The 19,226-nt window shown below is 32.5% G+C and overlaps 1 protein-coding gene across 1 annotated transcript in view; it reads right to left on the reverse strand.

Moving 5' to 3' along the window:
• LOC143230070 (apicoplast pyruvate carrier 1-like) overlaps window positions 1-19,226 on the reverse strand; it is a 132,186-nt gene that overhangs the window by 22,219 nt on the left and 90,741 nt on the right. Inside the window, exons 2-5 of the mRNA XM_076463074.1 lie at window positions 15,202-15,463; window positions 13,422-13,548; window positions 3,204-3,331; window positions 1,517-1,643 (exon numbers count right to left, since the gene is read on the reverse strand). Coding sequence (XP_076319189.1) covers window positions 1,517-1,643; window positions 3,204-3,331; window positions 13,422-13,548; window positions 15,202-15,463 — 644 coding nt within the window. The remainder of the gene's footprint in view (window positions 1-1,516; window positions 1,644-3,203; window positions 3,332-13,421; window positions 13,549-15,201; window positions 15,464-19,226) is intronic.

Here is a 19,226-nt window from a genome sequence, read left to right on the forward strand (position 1 = left end):
TTTCTAAGTTTACAAATAACCACTACTTAGTCTCTGTGGAACACACGACTTTTCAACAAGTTTCTAAGTTTAAAAATAACCACTACTTAGTCTCTGTGGTACGCAAGACTTTTCAACGTGTTTCTAAGTTTAAAAATAACCACTACTTAGTCTCTGTGGTACACACAACTTTTCAACGTGTTTCTAAGTTTACAAATAACCACTACTTAGTCTCTGTGGTACACACGACTTTTCAACAAGTTTCTAAGTTTAAAATAACCACTACTTAGTCTCTGTGGTACACACGACTTTTCAACGTGTTTCTAAGTTTACAAATAACCACTACTTAGTCTCTGTGGTACGCACGACTTTTCAACGTGTTTCTAAGTTTAAAAATAACCACTACTTAGTCTCTGTGGAACAACGACTTTTCAACAAGTTTCTAAGTTTAAAAATAACCACTACTTAGTCTCTGTGGTACGAACGACTTTTCAACGTGTTTCTAAGTTTACAAATAACCACTACTTAGTCTCTGTGGTACGCACGACTTTTCAACGTGTTTCTAAGTTTAAAAATAACCACTACTTAGTCTCTGTGGAACACACGACTTTTCAACAAGTTTCTAAGTTTAAAAATAACCACTACTTAGTCTCTGTGGTACACACAACTTTTCAACGTGTTTCTAAGTTTACAAATAACCACTACTTAGTCTCTGTGGTACGCACGACTTTTCAACGTGTTTCTAAGTTTAAAAATAACCACTACTTAGTCTCTGTGGTACGCACGACTTTTCAACGTGTTTCTAAGTTTAAAAATAACCACTACTTAGTCTCTGTGGTACGCACGACTTTTCAACGTGTTTCTAAGTTTAAAAATAACCACTACTTAGTCTCTGTGGTTCACACGACTTTTCAACGTGTTTTTATGTATACTCTAGAACAATGATAAATTTCTATTTCTTGATAATGGTAAATACTTTTATTTCCTGACTAAAATGTTAACTGTGATCTGGGGTTTGAATTGGTATGGTTAATTATTCCCAGTTTAACATATATTGGATCTATAAACAGTTTTATTTATTATGCTGGCAGTTTCTTTATTCATATATATATATTATTAATATTGAACAGTGTATTGACAACATATATGCCATTTCAATGTTTTGACAAAGTTAACTGAGCCCGCCATTCAAGAAGTTCTGAAAGGGAGAGAGGTACTATTTATGACTTCAATAACCATGAGGGGTCATTCAAGAAAAGGACCTAAACGACGAAACAGTGTGTTGTGTCAAACCGAGCAATTCAGGTGCTTCTCAACTGTTACGTTTCTCTTCTAACCTCATGAACTTGCATGTATGTTCACATTACAAAGGTAAGTGCACTGAACATATAGAACTTTCCATATACGTACCATAAAGAGACGTGTGCATCACGCCAGAATTGCTCAATGACATAATATTGTAAACATTAAGGTTGAAAAGCAAAGGTACACGTTTAATGAAAACCATACAAATAATACGTGGACGAATCTTCCTTACCTCAAATATCTCTGATGGAGGTTTCTGGTACAGAAACAGTCCAGTAACTAAAATACCTCCTTGTAGAGCTCCTATTATAAGAAACAAGGTAGGGACACGATCCAAGATCCCAGAATCGGAGAAATATCTGAAAACAGTACACAGAATAATAAGTAAAGAATTATTTATAGCGACAAATAACAATCTTTTTTATAATAAAAAAATTATAAGAACGCGCGAAATTACAATCTAATGCAAATTATACATGGAATTTGCAACTAACCCACAATTAACATTGGAAGAAACATAAGTAATGCCCCGAAGAACAAAATTATTGTCAACCCTAAAATTTCTTTTTGTATAAATATTTATATTTTAAACGGAGCTAATTAATTAAACAGATTTTAAATTGCAACACTTGTACTTGTAACTGGGACTAATTAATTAAACAGATTTTAAATTGTAACACTTGTAACTGTAAATGGGACTAATTAATTAAACAGTTTTAAATTGTAACACTTGTACTTGTAAATGGGACTAATTAATTAAACAAGTTTTAAATTGTAACACTTGTACTTGTAACTGGGACTAATTAATTAAAGATATTTTTATTGCATGATATTATATAATTTAAATATCTATTATCCTTCATTTAGTGGTAACTTTAGAGGTTTTATTAGTGTGTACATGATAAGTTTGTTAATGTATTCACGGTTGTTTTACTGATTGCGTATCTGTATTATGGCTTTCTTTATAAATATGTGCTGGGTTAACGTTTTATTAGTGTGTACATGATAAGTTTGTTAATGTATTCACGGTTGTTTTACTGATTGCGTATCTGTATTATGGCTTTCTTTATAAATATGTGCTGGGTTAACGTATGTATGTAACAAATATTGTATCATATTTTACTTTATGAAAAATACAAATAATTAATTAACAAAGCTTTATATCCCATTTACTAGTCACTGTTTACAGCAGACTGTGAGCTACTAAGTCATACAGTTAGAGATATGAGGGGTCAAGCCATCCTCGACTTCTATCAAAAAATACCATTAACTCTAATAATACAAAGTTATTTATAAAAATGAAGTATTTGACGTTCAGATTATGTTATATAAACCTTTTGAAATTCTTAGGGATTACCTTCAATTGTGATCACGTGGATTGAATAGACTTGATTTAACACGTTAGACTGTGAAGTCCACGGATTTCATCCCATTACTACAAAATCGCACTCCTCAACTTCAGGTCATGAATGCTTTAGAAAAGTGACATCAAGGCCCACTTTTGAGTAGAGTAGCTAGTGTTAGCTGTGGGCGTTATGTCTTACCTCTTAAATATAGTTTCAAAATTAGGAATAACTAGTGCCGATAGCTCTAACGGACTTTAGTGCAAAAATCCAAAATAAAGAAATCACAAAAAAGTGTTGAAAAAATCACCAGACAAGTAATGCATAGGATCCAATAAAAATCCTAAATTATCTCAAACGTTAACACCAGAATTCATTAACGTAAGTGTTAATGAAACGTAGTCTTCAAATCACAATAATTTGTATTGGGGTTTTAACAGCACTCAAGACTGGAACTATAAAACTTCACAGGAATTACTGTGGTTAAATATTTTAAGCTACTTAACAAGTACTTGTATATCAAATGATAATACCTTTTCTGCCATTAGAACTTTATTGTTTAAACAACAAACTTACCCATCAGCTTCAGTTTGAAGGTTATTAGGGTTCATAAAATATGTATGTAAGTTATTCATTACAACTGGAGTGAAGGGCATTCCTGAAGACACTATTCCTGCCACGAGACCCTTACTGTTGGGAAAAAACTGTAATAAATGAACGTTTGATTATTAAATGTTCTTCTAACATAACTTTCAAGCATTACATAAAAATCTTTTTGAGTCTCTTGAAAGCTACAAGTGAGTTTTTGGTTTACAAATATTTCTGGATCTTCCTTTGGCCATTGTCGCTTCAACATCAAACAATCTTAAAAATGAAACAATAAGGGTAACATTATTTTATGAAGACGACCAAGCAACACTTATAACCAAATTATAACAATTTTTAATAGAAGGCATTTAACAGTTCTTTAACAGATCTTAACTGCATAATTATTTCTTTTCTTTTTTTTTTTATTTTCGTTAGAATTACTCAGTACTTCGTGTTTACCAAAACTGTGCAATATTTTACTTTCTCAGAAATATTTCAGTCTTTATTTTTACCCTTATATACATATTTGGACCATCAGAGACAGTAGAACGAACATGGTAATATTGACTGTAGTAACTGAATGAGGATCCTAAATCGCATTATTAATATAACTTTTTAGCGCAGTGTAGTTTTCAAATGACACTATTGCTACTTGTAAGATTTTCATAATTTATGTAGAGTACAAGAACAACGGTTTCTTATAATCAGTTTCAACAGTCTGATTGGCGAGTTGATTGTTATACCTTCATGTGAAATAATATAAACATTAGTTTCATTGTCCAATTACTTGGTGGTTGAACTGATATACCATAAATTATGAAATTTACTGTTGCCTGGTACGTGTGGATAAATTTTGGCATTGGTCTTCATGTTATGGATTCTTACCAGTTACAAAGCGTCATATATTTGTTTACAGTAACTGCTTCAGACCTCTTTCTGGATTCGTTTAGTATCATAAACCGATTCATATTCAGTATAAGGTTAAGGCCCTGATCTGAATATAAGAATATCTTGAGTTAAAAAGGATTTTTACGTCCTCTCTCTAAAAGCTAATGCTTTTCAGTAGCATCGTGTGTAATAATAAAAAATATCAAATGTAGTTTTGATACATACCGTTTCACCACAACTTTATATCGGCTGTAGTGTTTTGATGATTTGAAAATCATTTTGTTATAATGTACATGACCCTCTTTGGACATTATATACAGAACTTAGCACAGAACACAAGAGTAATACTTGTTATCAATGAAACATAAAAACATATAATTTAAAACAACATTATGCTGTCAAATATGTTTGTAGCTACTAGGCACGTACATCTCGCTATTATCCAATAAGAAGTATTGGTTCTTTCATAGAATAAAATCATTCCTTTCATTTCAAAACATACAATGTTCTCAAAACGTTTAAATACGTTTAGTTCATGTGTATCTGTAACCTACCGAAAAATAGAACCCAGTGTTATAACAGTACAATAATAGCTAAATATCACACTTAGTTTTACAGATTTGAAAATACAGAAATATTTTAAAAAATCAAAATTGATTAAAATAGTAAAATACGTACATTCACTCGCAAAACGTTAATGTTAACTACTACCCTTTTTATATACGTACAGAATATGCACATTTTGGAATTTTAATGTATGAAAACATCATTTGATTTAGGTAATCAGAAGATACCATATAAAAAGTGCAGTTCAAGAGATATGTTCTAAAGAGTAAAACAGTGTCCTGTGAAGATAAAGTAATTTTATAAAAGTAAAACATGACACAATGCAGAACCATGAATTCAGATCTTGTTGGGTTCGTGCTCTAACCGGTTATCTAAACTATTCAACTGTTGTGCACCAATTAATTCTTTGACAAATAGCTTCAGTTTTCAATCCACGTATTAATAATATTGTTTCTATTGTTTGAAAAGCCCGTTCACTTCAGAACGTTTCCAAATTAAGAAAATCTTTGTGTCTCTTTTTGTCTATACTTCAGAAAGTAATTTAACATTAAGAAAATTTCAAATACTGTGGTCATACAAATTTAAAATATGTGCGATAATTGATTTTCTGACTGAAAATAATAAGTGTTGAATATTTCAACCTCCAAATGGACCGGGAAGTGATTTATATAGATAAACTGATTTATTTAGCAAACACAAGTCATTTATACAGTTAAAATATTTTAATCTTAAGAAATTAAAAGTAATGTGAAGAAAATGAAAGAAAACTGTATTTACTGAAATTTTACTAAGGTTTTCTCTCGCAATCTCCAACATTTTATTAATGAACAGAGAGTAAGCGGCCAGTTAGTAGCACCTTACTGTCTACCATCAACGCAGAGAGTTTGACTGTTACTATCTTGTTACAAAATTCACCAAATACTTTGCGAAATTACACAAATTCGAACATGACTTCCTAACTCCGAAATCAAGAACTTTCCCAATGATCGAGCCCGAGATCCAAATAAAAAAAAATAACAAACAGCTAAAAAGAACAACCGGAAAAAATACGATATACATAAATGACAGTGATGAATCGGTTTGCCATTTATGAATATCGAAGTAGACTAGGTGAAAACTAACTGTAAGGTATTCCAGATATTTAGAAAGCTAAGCGAATCATTATAGTTAGCAAATTACTGTATTACATAACAGACATATGATACCAAGCAACTGAGATTTCATACAACTCAGCAGCAAACACAGAAACTAGATAATTACAAAACGCAGAGTAAGATCAGATAATTTCGAGCCATTCATAAAATTGGAATGAATAGATGGCTTAAAACGTGTCAGTGCATACGGTCGCGAATATCCAACTTTCTCAGATAATTCAATGAAATATTGAATGGAAGGAGAACATGATGGTGGTAACAAACTCTGTGGATAAACTGATCATCAGATTTAGTAATTCCAAACGTCATACCATACTCTTTGACATTTGTGTTTGTATAAAAACTAAAATTACATATTTCAAACATTTGAAATGTAGTGGAGGCTCCAAATCAATGGTATAAGAAGACATTTTCTATATTCAAACTCCCTGGTGATATACAGTAAAAGGTGCCAAATGAAGGTTATAAGAAGACATTTTCTAGATTCAAACTCCCTGGTGATTCACAATAAAAGGTACCAAATCCAATTATAAGAAGACATTTTGTAGATTCAAACTCCCTGGTGATTCACAGTAAAAGGTACCAAATCCAATTATAAGAAGACATTTTGTAGATTCAAACTCCCTGGTGATTCACAGTAAATGGTTCCAAATAAAGGTTATAAGAAGACATTTTCTAGATTCAAACTCCCTGGTGATTCACAGTAAAAGGTTCCAAATAAAGGTTACAAGAAGACATTTTCTAGATTCAAACTCCCTGGTGATTCACAGTAAAAGATTCTAAATAAAGTTATAAGAAGACATTTTCTAGATTCAAACTCCCTGGTGATTCATAGTAAAAGGTTCTAAGTAAAGGTTATAAGAAGACATTTTCTAGATTCAAACTCCCTGGAGATTCACAGTAAAAGGTTTCAAATAAAGGTTATAAGAAGACATTTTCTAGATTCAAACTCCCTGGTGATTCACAGTAAAAGGTACCAAATCCAATTATAAGAAGACATTTTCTAGATTGAAACTCCCTGGTGATTCTCAGTAAAAGGTTCCAAATAAAGGTTACAAGAAGATATTTTCTAGATTCAAACTCCCTGGAGATTCACAGTAAAAGATTCTAAATAAAGTTATAAGAAGACATTTTCTAGATTCAAACTCCCTGGTGATTCACAGTGAAAGGTACCAAATAAAGGTTATAAGAAGACATTTTGTAGATTCAAACTCCCTGGAGATTCACAGTAAAAGGTTTCAAATAAAGGTTATAAGAAGACATTTTCTAGATTCAAACTCCCTGGTGATTCACAGTAAAAGGTACCAAATCCAATTATAAGAAGACATTTTCTAGATTGAAACTCCCTGGTGATTCTCAGTAAAAGGTTCCAAATAAAGGTTACAAGAAGATATTTTCTAGATTCAAACTCCCTTGGGATTCACAGTAAAAGGTTCTAAATAAAGGTTATAAGAAGACATTTTCTAGATTCAAACTCCCTGGTGATTCACAGTAAAAGATTCCAAATAAAGGTTATAAGAAGACATTTTCTAGATTCAAACTCCCTGGTGATTCACAGTAAAAGGTACCAAATCCAATTATAAGAAGACATTTCGTAGATTCAAACTCCCTGGTGATTCACAGTAAAAGCTTCCAAATAAAGGTTATAAGAAGACATTTTCTAGATTCAAACTCCCTGGTGATTCACAGTAAAAGGTACCAAATCCAATTATAAGAAGACATTTCGTAGATTCAAACTCCCTGGTGATTCACAGTAAAAGCTTCCAAATAAAGGTTATAAGAAGACATTTTCTAGATTCAAACTCCCTGGTGATTCACAGTGAAAGGTACCAAATGAAGGTTATAAGAAGACATTTTGTAGATTCAAACTCCCTGGAGATTCACAGTAAAAGGTTCCAAATAAAGGTTATAAGAAGACATTTTGTAGATTCAAACTCCCTGGAGATTCACAGTAAAAGGTTCCAAATAAAGGTTATAAGAAGACATTTTGTAGATTCAAACTCCCTGGAGATTCACAGTAAAAGGTTCCAAATAAAGGTTATAAGAAGACATTTTGTAGATTCAAACTCCCTGGAGATTCACAGTAAAAGGTTCCAAATAAAGGTTACAAGAAGACATTTTGTAGATTCAAACTTCCTGATGAAGGTTCTAAGTGAGTTAAAGAAGAGAGATTTGTGTTCTCGCTTAAATGAAATTATGGATCTTGAGCATGATGAGTTACTCTTTCAAGAAATAGAAGAGAAGATATGAAAGATGTTCAGTGTCATTACGTACTTACTATTATCAGCTTTATTTGTGAAATAAAAGTCAGCTGTTTATCACCTTGAAGTTCTAATAACTGATAAGAAATAGAAGAGAAGATATGAAAGATGTTCAGTGTCATTACGTACTTACTATTATCAGCTTTATTTGTGAAATAAAAGTCAGCTGTTTATCACCTTGAAGTTCTAATAACTGATAAGAAATAGAAGAGAAGATATGAAAGATGTTCAGTGTCATTACGTACTTACTATTATCAGCTTTATTTGTGAAATATAAGTCAGCTGTTTATCACCTTGAAGTTCTAATAACTGATAAGAAATAGAAGAGAAGATATGAAAGATGTTCAGTGTCATTACGTACTTACTATTATCAGCTTTATTTGTGAAATATAAGTCAGCTGTTTATCACCTTGAAGTTCTAATAACTGATAAGAAATAGAAGAGAAGATATGAAAGATGTTCAGTGTCATTACGTACTTACTATTATCAGCTTTATTTGTGAAATATAAGTCAGCTGTTTATCACCTTGAAGTTCTAATAACTGATCAGAGTAATCTTATAAAGAAGTCTTAGGAGCAGGATGCAATGCTTATCATTGGCAAAAACACATCCAAATAGTTTTATATTATAAAAATAATTATCATTTACAGTAGTCCATTAACACAATCTACAGAAGAGAGTTTGTAGCTACCTCTCAGTGCATCTCCTATTTGATGCTTGAAAGATAATATGAAATTTATTGAAATAAAGATTGTTTACATCAGTGAGAAAAGAGCTATTGTCATTAGATTGTCCTTGTTCTTTATGTTAAACAGTATGACACTTTAAGACAGCCGAGGGACTTCAACTTCTCGTGGAAAGGAAGATAATATTATTAATCTTAAACTAATCTAGAATGGTTAAATATTATAGTGGAAAAGGTGATTGATATATAACCACCATAACCAAATGAAGAAATATTCTACAATATGCTAAACTTACATATGGTGTGATAAACCTTCTCAAGATAGAAATAAGATGTTTTCATTGAAATAGACTTCTCTTATTAGTGTTCCTATTCAGTCGTATATGGTTGTCCATAATGATTTGCTGTCTGTGGTAACTACAAACTATACTGAAAGTGAGAAACCAGACAAGTATTAACCTTTCGTGATACCAAGAAACCCACTTGAAGTGAAAGTGTGTTCTCAAAACGGCTGCTGTTGGTATTAAAACTTTAATCAAAATGAACTACAGAACAACGTTTTGACCTTTTAGGTCATCTTCAGGTTTACAACCACGATATTAACCATGCTATTCTAACCCATACACGGATATCTGGTTGAAGGAACAAGCCTATGGTTAGAAGAAACCTTGTGATCTTTCTCAGTTTCTTTCTAAAAAGGAAAATAATTGCCTGATTTAAAAATAAATAAATAATTTCTCCTGCGAGGTTTTGTTCCAAAGTGTTCTGTGGCCACTGGACAATAGCCAAATTGGTGACAGAAAATTATGTCGAAAAATGGGTCGTCGACTGGACATGTCTAAATACAGTTAGCCGAAAAATCAACTTGTCGACAGCAGATTGTCGATAATTGTGTTAAGAGATGGATTTGTTATTAAATTTACGTTTATTTAGGAGATGTATACATGTTTACATGTACATGCATCATGTTTACAACGTATAGGAATAATTTGTTGCATTTTGAATAGATAAATAAATAAACGGAATGATTGGATAGAGACTAAACAAGTTTGTAAATTATTGAACTTATGCTATAAAAATGAACCGAATAAAGAAAAAATATAAAAATATTGAAGTTTAATGTGTTATAGATGCCTTATAGCAAACACTAAAACTGGTAATAACAAAGCTGCAGTCTTGCCAAAGAGTTGAGCTAATTATTTTACTGCGATATCCATAAGCACTCACTTAGCCTACTATCAGCAATACTACCCGTATATTAGAAATATTAGCACGTCAACGAGTCTGTCAGCAAGTGATAGCATTGTCGGCAAATTGTCGCAAGTTATCTGTTGACTAGTACTATTGTCGACAAACTGAGTGTTGCCGCTATGGCTATCGCCCTGTTGATCCTGAACTACACCAAGACCGAAAGAAGCAGAAAAAATATGATGTTAGTATTATCTGGTAAAGGTCATGTATTACTGGTCAAATGCACAAATTTCTGATTCAACTAGTGTAATTATTTAATATATTCTTAAAGACACTTGGGATCTAAATATGGCAAGATAAAAAAGTGTTAAAACTCATCAAAGATCTTACAAATACATTTTAAATTAACACCTTCTTGTCCACTGGACAAATGTATTGTATTTATACTCTTCATTTATCTATCAGTCACAATTTCTCTTGACAGTTGTTTTGTTGGTAAGAGAGAAGAGTACCTGAAGAATACATTTTAAATTAACACCTTCTTGTCCACTGGACAAATGTATAGTATTTATACTCTTCATTTATCTATCACTCACAATTTCTCTTGACAGTTGTTTTGTTGGTAAGAGAGAAGAGTACCTGAAGAATACATTTTAAATTAACACCTTCTTGTCCACTGGACAAATGTATAGTATTTATACTCTTCATTTATCTATCAGTCACAATTTCTCTTGACAGTTGTTTTGTTGGTAAGACAGAAGAGTACCTGAAGAATACATTTTAAATTAACACCTTCTTGTCCACTGGACAAATGTATTGTATTTATACTCTTCATTTATCTATCAGTCACAATTTCTCTTGACAGTTGTTTTGTTGGTAAGAGAGAAGAGTACCTGAAGAATACATTTTAAATTAACACCTTCTTGTCCACTGGACAAATGTATTGTATTTATACTCTTCATTTATCTATCACTCACAATTTCTCTTGACAGTTGTTTTGTTGGTAAGACAGAAGAGTACCTGAAGAATACATTTTAAATTAACACCTTCTTGTCCACTGGACAAATGTATTGTATTTATACTCTTCATTTATCTATCACTCACAATTTCTCTTGACAGTTGTTTTGTTGGTAAGAGAGAAGAGTACCTGAAGAATACATTTTAAATTAACACCTTCTTGTCCACTGGACAAATGTATTGTATTTATACTCTTCATTTATCTATCACTCACAATTTCTCTTGACAGTTGTTTTGTTGGTAAGAGAGAAGAGTACCTGAAGAATACATTTTAAATTAACACCTTCTTGTCCACTGGACAAATGTATAGTATTCATACTCTTCATTTATCTATCACTCACAATTTCTCTTGACAGTTGTTTTGTTGGTAAGACAGAAGAGTACCTGAAGAATACATTTTAAATTAACACCTTCTTGTCCACTGGACAAATGTATTGTATTTATACTCTTCATTTATCTATCAGTCACAATTTCTCTTGACAGTTGTTTTGTTGGTAAGACAGAAGAGTACCTGAAGAATACATTTTAAATTAACACCTTCTTGTCCACTGGACAAATGTATTGTATTTATACTCTTCATTTATCTATCACTCACAATTTCTCTTGACAGTTGTTTTGTTGGTAAGACAGAAGAGTACCTGAAGAATACATTTTAAATTAACACCTTCTTGTCCACTGGACAAATGTATTGTATTTATACTCTTCATTTATCTATCAGTCACAATTTCTCTTGACAGTTGTTTTGTTGGTAAGAGAGAAGAGTACCTGAAGAATACATTTTAAATTAACACCTTCTTGTCCACTGGACAAATGTATTGTATTTATACTCTTCATTTATCTATCAGTCACAATTTCTCTTGACAGTTGTTTTGTTGGTAAGAGAGAAGAGTACCTGAAGAATACATTTTAAATTAACACCTTCTTGTCCACTGGACAAATGTATTGTATTTATACTCTTCATTTATCTATCACTCACAATTTCTCTTGACAGTTGTTTTGTTGGTAAGAGAGAAGAGTACCTGAAGAATACATTTTAAATTAACACCTTCTTGTCCACTGGACAAATGTATTGTATTTATACTCTTCATTTATCTATCAGTCACAATTTCTCTTGACAGTTGTTTTGTTGGTAAGAGAGAAGAGTACCTGAAGAATACATTTTAAATTAACACCTTCTTGTCCACTGGACAAATGTATTGTATTTATACTCTTCATTTATCTATCAGTCACAATTTCTCTTGACAGTTGTTTTGTTGGTAAGAGAGAAGAGTACCTGAAGAATACATTTTAAATTAACACCTTCTTGTCCACTGGACAAATGTATTGTATTCATACTCTTCATTTATCTATCAGTCACAATTTCTCTTGACAGTTGTTTTGTTGGTAAGACAGAAGAGTACCTGAAGAATACATTTTAAATTAACACCTTCTTGTCCACTGGACAAATGTATTGTATTTATACTCTTCATTTATCTATCACTCACAATTTCTCTTGACAGTTGTTTTGTTGGTAAGACAGAAGAGTACCTGAAGAATTCATTTTTGGGTTTCAAGTACTTTTTGCTAGACGTGTATTTACCCTTAGAATGGAAACTATGGAAAGGTTATTGGGGTTTCAGAGACGGTATGTTCAGCTGCCTGGACAATATGGTTATTTAATGCCTCCATAACTATGTTTAAAAGTGGTACGTTAATAAGCAGGCTCTAACAGAGTTATGAAAGTGGATCAGTTAGCCTATTCCAGCTTTCACAATGGCATGCGAGCTGGGGATATAGACTGTTAGTCAGTCTTCTGCAGAGAGACGAAAGAATAATTACTGCCAAAAACAATACGAAAACAGAAAAGATGAACAAAATTATAATGAGAACAGAGCAGAAATAACTGGGTTTTGTGAGCATTATAACCAAACTCCTGTAATACCAGACAATGCTGGAACTAGGTTGACAATAGCCACAACTTACTAGCCAATGAACACTAAAAGAACCACCAATCCAGACTAAAGTGGTGTTTTCCAGTAATCCAGACGTTAATCATCAACAGAATCTTTTCCTCTCCTTCATAGGTCATCACGGAAACACGTTTGGTAACCAATATTCCCTGAAAATGTATCATATACAAGAATCCACACCAGAGGACCCGGCTATTTTGGCCACAAATGTTTAAAAGTCATTAAAGTTGAAATTTAATATCCATGAGCAATAAACGTCGTTCATATTGGTTAATTACTCCAAAATAATATTTTTGCAGTTAAGTATTCCTTCTGTGTAAGATTTGTAAATGAAAGGTTGTTTTAAGATGATTTGATATGGTAAAGATTCCTGATATATTAACTCATATATATATCTACTATTAATTTTCTTGTCTGTCAAATTGTTATTGTAACACAGTTATTTCTAGTAAGCTTAACATTTTAAAATGCAGTGTCTGACTAGGTGTACGTACCTCCATTGCTGCAGCTAACGGAAAGCCATAACAACAGATTACTCCGATATTAGTGACCACTCCTAAGGTGACAATCGTAGCTTCCAGACTGTACTGTATAGACCAGTATGTTGCTGCTGTTCCAATACTAATGATAAATAATACATATTAAATTTAATTTCTATCATTCATGTTAAAAATAAATTATTTACAAATACTGATCATTTCTGACATTTAATACCTGAATAAAATCTTTGTTTATCTCTAATTTGGAAAAGTTTAATATTATTTGTAACGATATTTTCTGTAACAGAAAGTTATAATTCTATACTTAAGTTAAATTGTGTTTACACAACTAAGTATACTATAATAACAGGAATGTATATTAAACACTGTGAAATTTGTTTATCAGTGAAGTTGGAACAGTGTGACTTGTACTTTTTAGTAGATTAAGAATGGTTTATATTAGCGGAAGCACAATTATTACAGATGTATTTACAGAGAGATTTGATTGTAACAATATAGTTTTGTGATATTGGATTATACAGGTCTCCGATCATTACATTAAGTTTTTCCTCTTATTACAGATGTATTTACAGAGAGATTTGATTGTAACAATATAGTTTTGTGATATTGGATTATACAGGTCTCCGATCATTACATTAAGTTTTTCCTCTTATTACAGATGTATTTACAGAGAGATTTGATTGTAACAATATAGTTTTGTGATATTGGATTATACAGGTCTCCGATCATTACATTAAGTTTTTCCGCTTATTACAGATGCAGCTGTCTTATAATTATTGACAGGTTTCTGTTTAATCAGTGATGACGAGAAACCCACTTGTTGAGAAATTTATATGCAAAAACGGCTCGTTTGGGCTGAGAAAACACTTTTACATAGAAGGTCGAAACGTTGTTCGCTCTTCTATGTAAAGTGTTTTTTCTCTTTTGCACATAAACTATAGGTTTCTGTTTATTAAATTTCATTTTTATATTACAAAAAGTTCTCTGGCTTTTACATTAAAGTTTTATCATTATTACAGATATAGGTTTGTGATTATTATAGTAAATATAAACTATTTATGTCATGTAAATGTAAGCTAACAATCTGAAAATTTAACATTCCTTTCTTAAATTACAATTTTATGTGACAGGAAATTTTCCAATTACTATATTACTTCTGATACATATATTACAGTTTTCTGATTACTGTGGAAAGTTAGGTTATTGTTACGAAACATTTTTATAATAATCTATGGATTTTGAGTCCGTTTTACTTCACCTTATAGTAACTTTTATTTAGGTATATGAATAACTATTAATCATAAACGTGTTGTTACAACAGTAGGTTTGTGCTGAACAACCAATAAAACTACTCAACGTAATTCATTCGAAAATATGTCTGTACGCCTTATTTAATACTATAAGAGATGTAATTGTACAATAATCACAAACCTATCTAACTGACTATCTTCGCTATGCTTGTGACTGATTGAACTTTAATTTCTAGCGTTATACAATGTTGTTTTCTTCAGTAATGTGTTCGGATCCGTATATTGGTAGTGTGTGTAAGGACCAGTTATTTTATGATTATCAATATACAACTTGAAAACCTATATAGATGGGTCTTCATATTTGTTTGTTTGTTTTTACTTTATATTTTCCAGTATCTTATAAGACTTACTTATTCGAATAAAACAGATATGGAATGTATTGACACTTAAGTACTAATAGCACAGCATACATTCAGTGAGTGTATTTTTTATCATATGATATTAACTTTACATTATTGTCTCACCTGTAAATAACAGTACCAATCAGAATGCTAGACCGATGTCCAATCCGCTCAGCTAGCCAAACACCGCAGAAGAAAAAAGAACCAATAGATTCAGTTGTGTAGATAAGCCAGGCAGTCTGTTCGTATGTCGTGTTTCTGTCAACTCTTTCTCTGAGGTATGACGTCAAGTAAGGAATGATGTTACCAAACAGATGTATTAAACCAAGTCCAAGATAAATCAGAAAACATCCAGAAACTGCTACAAATGGACGAGCTTTCATTTCTGTAAATTAAACAGGCTACAGCTGAAGGTATCTTAAAGCTAAGTTGATGTTTTGGAAATAATAAGTTATATAATAAATCTTTTTGCCAAGACCTTTACTTGACAAATAGATACACTGAAAATAAAAACGTTCGGAAAACAAAACTAAGCATAACATCTTCTTTATTTGATGCTCATAGGGTTTATAATAAAGTAAAACTCTATGAAAAAAAGACACGAATATTAAATATATTATATTTTCAACACTGTATTCCTTGGCTACTCCTTTAGGAATCATCTAGAGCTAGCAGAATGTATTATATTAATATTCTTGCCACACTATGTTCGTCATATCTACTGCCGAAGAAGCTTTAGGCTCAATCCAGAGTTCATCACGGAGGCTGGGTCACAACGTACAGAGAAGTGTTGGAACAGTGACTATTTGCATTTGATCTGAAGGTCTTTTGCAAAATGGCCAGCCATGATTATGATTAATTATAATTGACTAAAGACATTAGTGTTAGGCCTATTGTATTATTAACATCAAATATTTTATCTAATTCTTTAGGTATTTTAATTATTAGAAAAAGGTATAACACAAACTGGAATACACGAAGAGTGCCAAAAATTTGAATAGAGTAACGACTACGATAAATTACCATTTGATACAAGAGCCTGAAGCCTAGAATCTGTTACAAAAGGCTCAATCATAAAGCTTTAATGTCATAAGAATGCCACCCCTACTTCTTACCATAAATCATCCAGTGTAAGTAGACGATAATCTTCTTGGGTCTGTCCTAACTGTCTTTAGGGCAAGTTAATCGTCATGTTTGCGTATGGAAGTGAATAAGTAAATGCTGTAGTTGAATGTATATGTAGTGGATGCAATGCATACGTGATTTTCTTTAATATCAAAATGGAGATCCATCTTGATTATGTTGTATCTTTTCCTTGACTCACGAGGACGGTTTTCACCACTGAAATCTACACTTAATGGTCACTTCATTAGGTACACCTGCTCTTTAACGCAAATAGCCAAACATCGAATCTTGTGGCTGCAACTTAATATATAAAGCATGAAAACATGGTAAAAAATTCAGTTGTTGTTCGAACAAACATTAGATTGGGGAAGATGCGTGATCTAAGCGACCTTGACCATGGAGTGATTGTTGGTGTCAGACGTGGTGGTTCCAGCATCTCAGAAACTGCTGATCTCATGGGACCTTCACACACTACAGGGAATGGTAAGAAAAACATTCAGTAAGTGGCAGTTCTGTGGAGGAAAACACTGTTAATGAGATAGGTCACATAAGAATGGCCAGAATCGTTCAAGCTGACAGAAAGGCGGCAACTACTCAAATAACCACTCTTTTAAAACAGTAATCTGCAGAAGGGTATACTGGAACACACAATGCTTCGAACCTTAAAGCGCATGGGCCACAGCAGCAGAAGACCATGCCGTGTTCCACTCTGATCAGCTAAGAACAGGAAGATTAGGCTACAGTGGGCACAGGATCACTAACACTTGACGATTGAAGGTCTCATAAAGGTCGCCTGGTCCGTCATCTGCTGCGGCATGCAAATGGCAGTGTCAGAATTTGACGTAGACAGCCAGAATCTATAGATCTATCCTGTCTTGTGTCAACGGTATAGGCTGCTGGTGGTGGTGTAATGGTGTGAGGAATGTTTTCTTGGCACACAAGGACTCTTAATTCCAATTTAGCATAATTTGAATGCCACACCGTATCTGAGCTTGTTGCTGACCACGTGCATCACTTTATGGCCACACCCTACCCATTTCTCAAAGACTACTTCCAACAGGATAATGCGCCATATTACAAAGCACACTTTATCTGGTTTAACGAGCATGACAGTGACGTCAGTATACTCCAGTGACCTGCACAGTTCACAGATCTCAATCTGGGATGATGTGAAACAATATGTTCACAACCAAGAAATCTTCAGAAATTGTTTGATGCTATCGAGTCAGTATGGACCAAAATCCTGATGAAATGTTTCCAGTATCTTGTTGAATCAGGAGAGAAAAGGAGGCCATACCCAGTACTAGATAGGTGTATCTAATAAAGTGATCACTGAGTGTATGTTTGTCATTCACAAAATTACACACAAATGTCACTTGTTTGCCACAGAAAGGGTACAACTTGTTGCAGGTCCACGTCTGGATGGTCCTGGTGTTTCAAGATGATCCGAATTCTGTTGTTTACCAGTCTCTTTAAGAATAACACGCTCGTATTCGAAAATACAAATACCCGATATACACAAAACTTTGAGATGTGAGTGTGTAAACATCTTTCGATAGAAAATTTTGTTATATACATAACAAACCCAATGGCTGTAATGTAGCTTTCTAGTTTGAATATGTAAAAATATGTTAATGTTATATACTCACAAGATTAAAATACATGTGATTGAAAGATTAAAGCTATTTTTATAGTGATTGTTAGAAGACAAAGCAAATATAACTTGAGTAATAAGCACGTGCATAATAAGTTATGCCCTTATATCAAATTATATGAACACAGGCATAGGATGGAAATATATTCTAACAACCTATCTTCTCTTCTCTCTATTATCAATTATCACTTAATATAATTTATATACGAGTTTATAAGTAGGACAATTGAAGATACTTGCTTTTGTGAAATATTCATTGAATTATAGGTTAAGGTACAGTTTGAAGCGTATTAACTAAACTAGAGGCTAGATCACACTTTGTACAGTATTTTCTACTCCGAGTGTTGGGGATTAGTTCGTATAGTATACCTTGAACCAGGAGTTATGGTACAGTAGTCACTGCATTTAATATTACAACATAACGTGTGTAGTATTCCCTGTATTAGACATCACACTGAAATACGGCATCATTTGCAATATAGTTTCGCATTCGGGTTTGGTCGTTATTTAGTGAACCAGAAGTTTGGTTCAGTTTTTACAGTATTCGCTACAACAGTAAAGTTCTTATTGGTTTATATACAGAGTCTTGAAATCGTTATTGATTTACTTAAACAATCCTAAAGTTCTTATTGGTTTATATACAGAGTCTTGAAATCGTTATTGATTTACTTAAACAATCCTAAAGTTCTTATTGGTTTATATACAGAGTCTTGAAATCGTTATTGATTTACTTAAACAATCCTAAAGTTCTTACTGGTTTATGTATACAGTCCTGAAGTATATATTTATTTTACATACACGATCCTGAAGTTCTTGTTGGTTTACTTACACGATCCTGAAGTTCTTATTTGTTTACATACACGGTCCTGAAGTTCTTATTTGTTTACTTACACGGTCCTGAAGTTCTTATTTGTTTACTTACACGGTCCTGAAGTTCTTGTTGGTTTACGTGCAAAACCTGTACTTATTTATTTAACACTGCAGTCCTAAAGTATTTAATAGTTTACCGATACAGTCCTGAAAGTTCTGGTTGGTTAACTTATATATCGTCTTGAAGTTCTAATAAAATATTTTACTTACCAAGTCCTCAAGAGTTTTAGCTTTGTTCTAAGACAAATAGTAGTTCCTTAAACTACAAGTTCTTACAATACACTCGAGGTCTTGACACCCGTCTGTACGAAATATTAATATGTAACTGACAATTGGTGTTGTTCCTATGCAGAAACATAAGTGAGATTTGTATCTGAAACAAAGTAATAATTCTAATACTACATTTGCAACCGTTGTTATTTTATGCTATGAACAACGACAGCCAGGTGTACATGCAGCTGTAGGTCTTATGTAACATCAATAAAATTACGAGCCAAAC

This window comes from Tachypleus tridentatus, chromosome 10 (genome assembly GCF_004210375.1).
Source record: "Tachypleus tridentatus isolate NWPU-2018 chromosome 10, ASM421037v1, whole genome shotgun sequence".
NCBI classification, from domain to species: domain Eukaryota; kingdom Metazoa; phylum Arthropoda; class Merostomata; order Xiphosura; family Limulidae; genus Tachypleus; species Tachypleus tridentatus.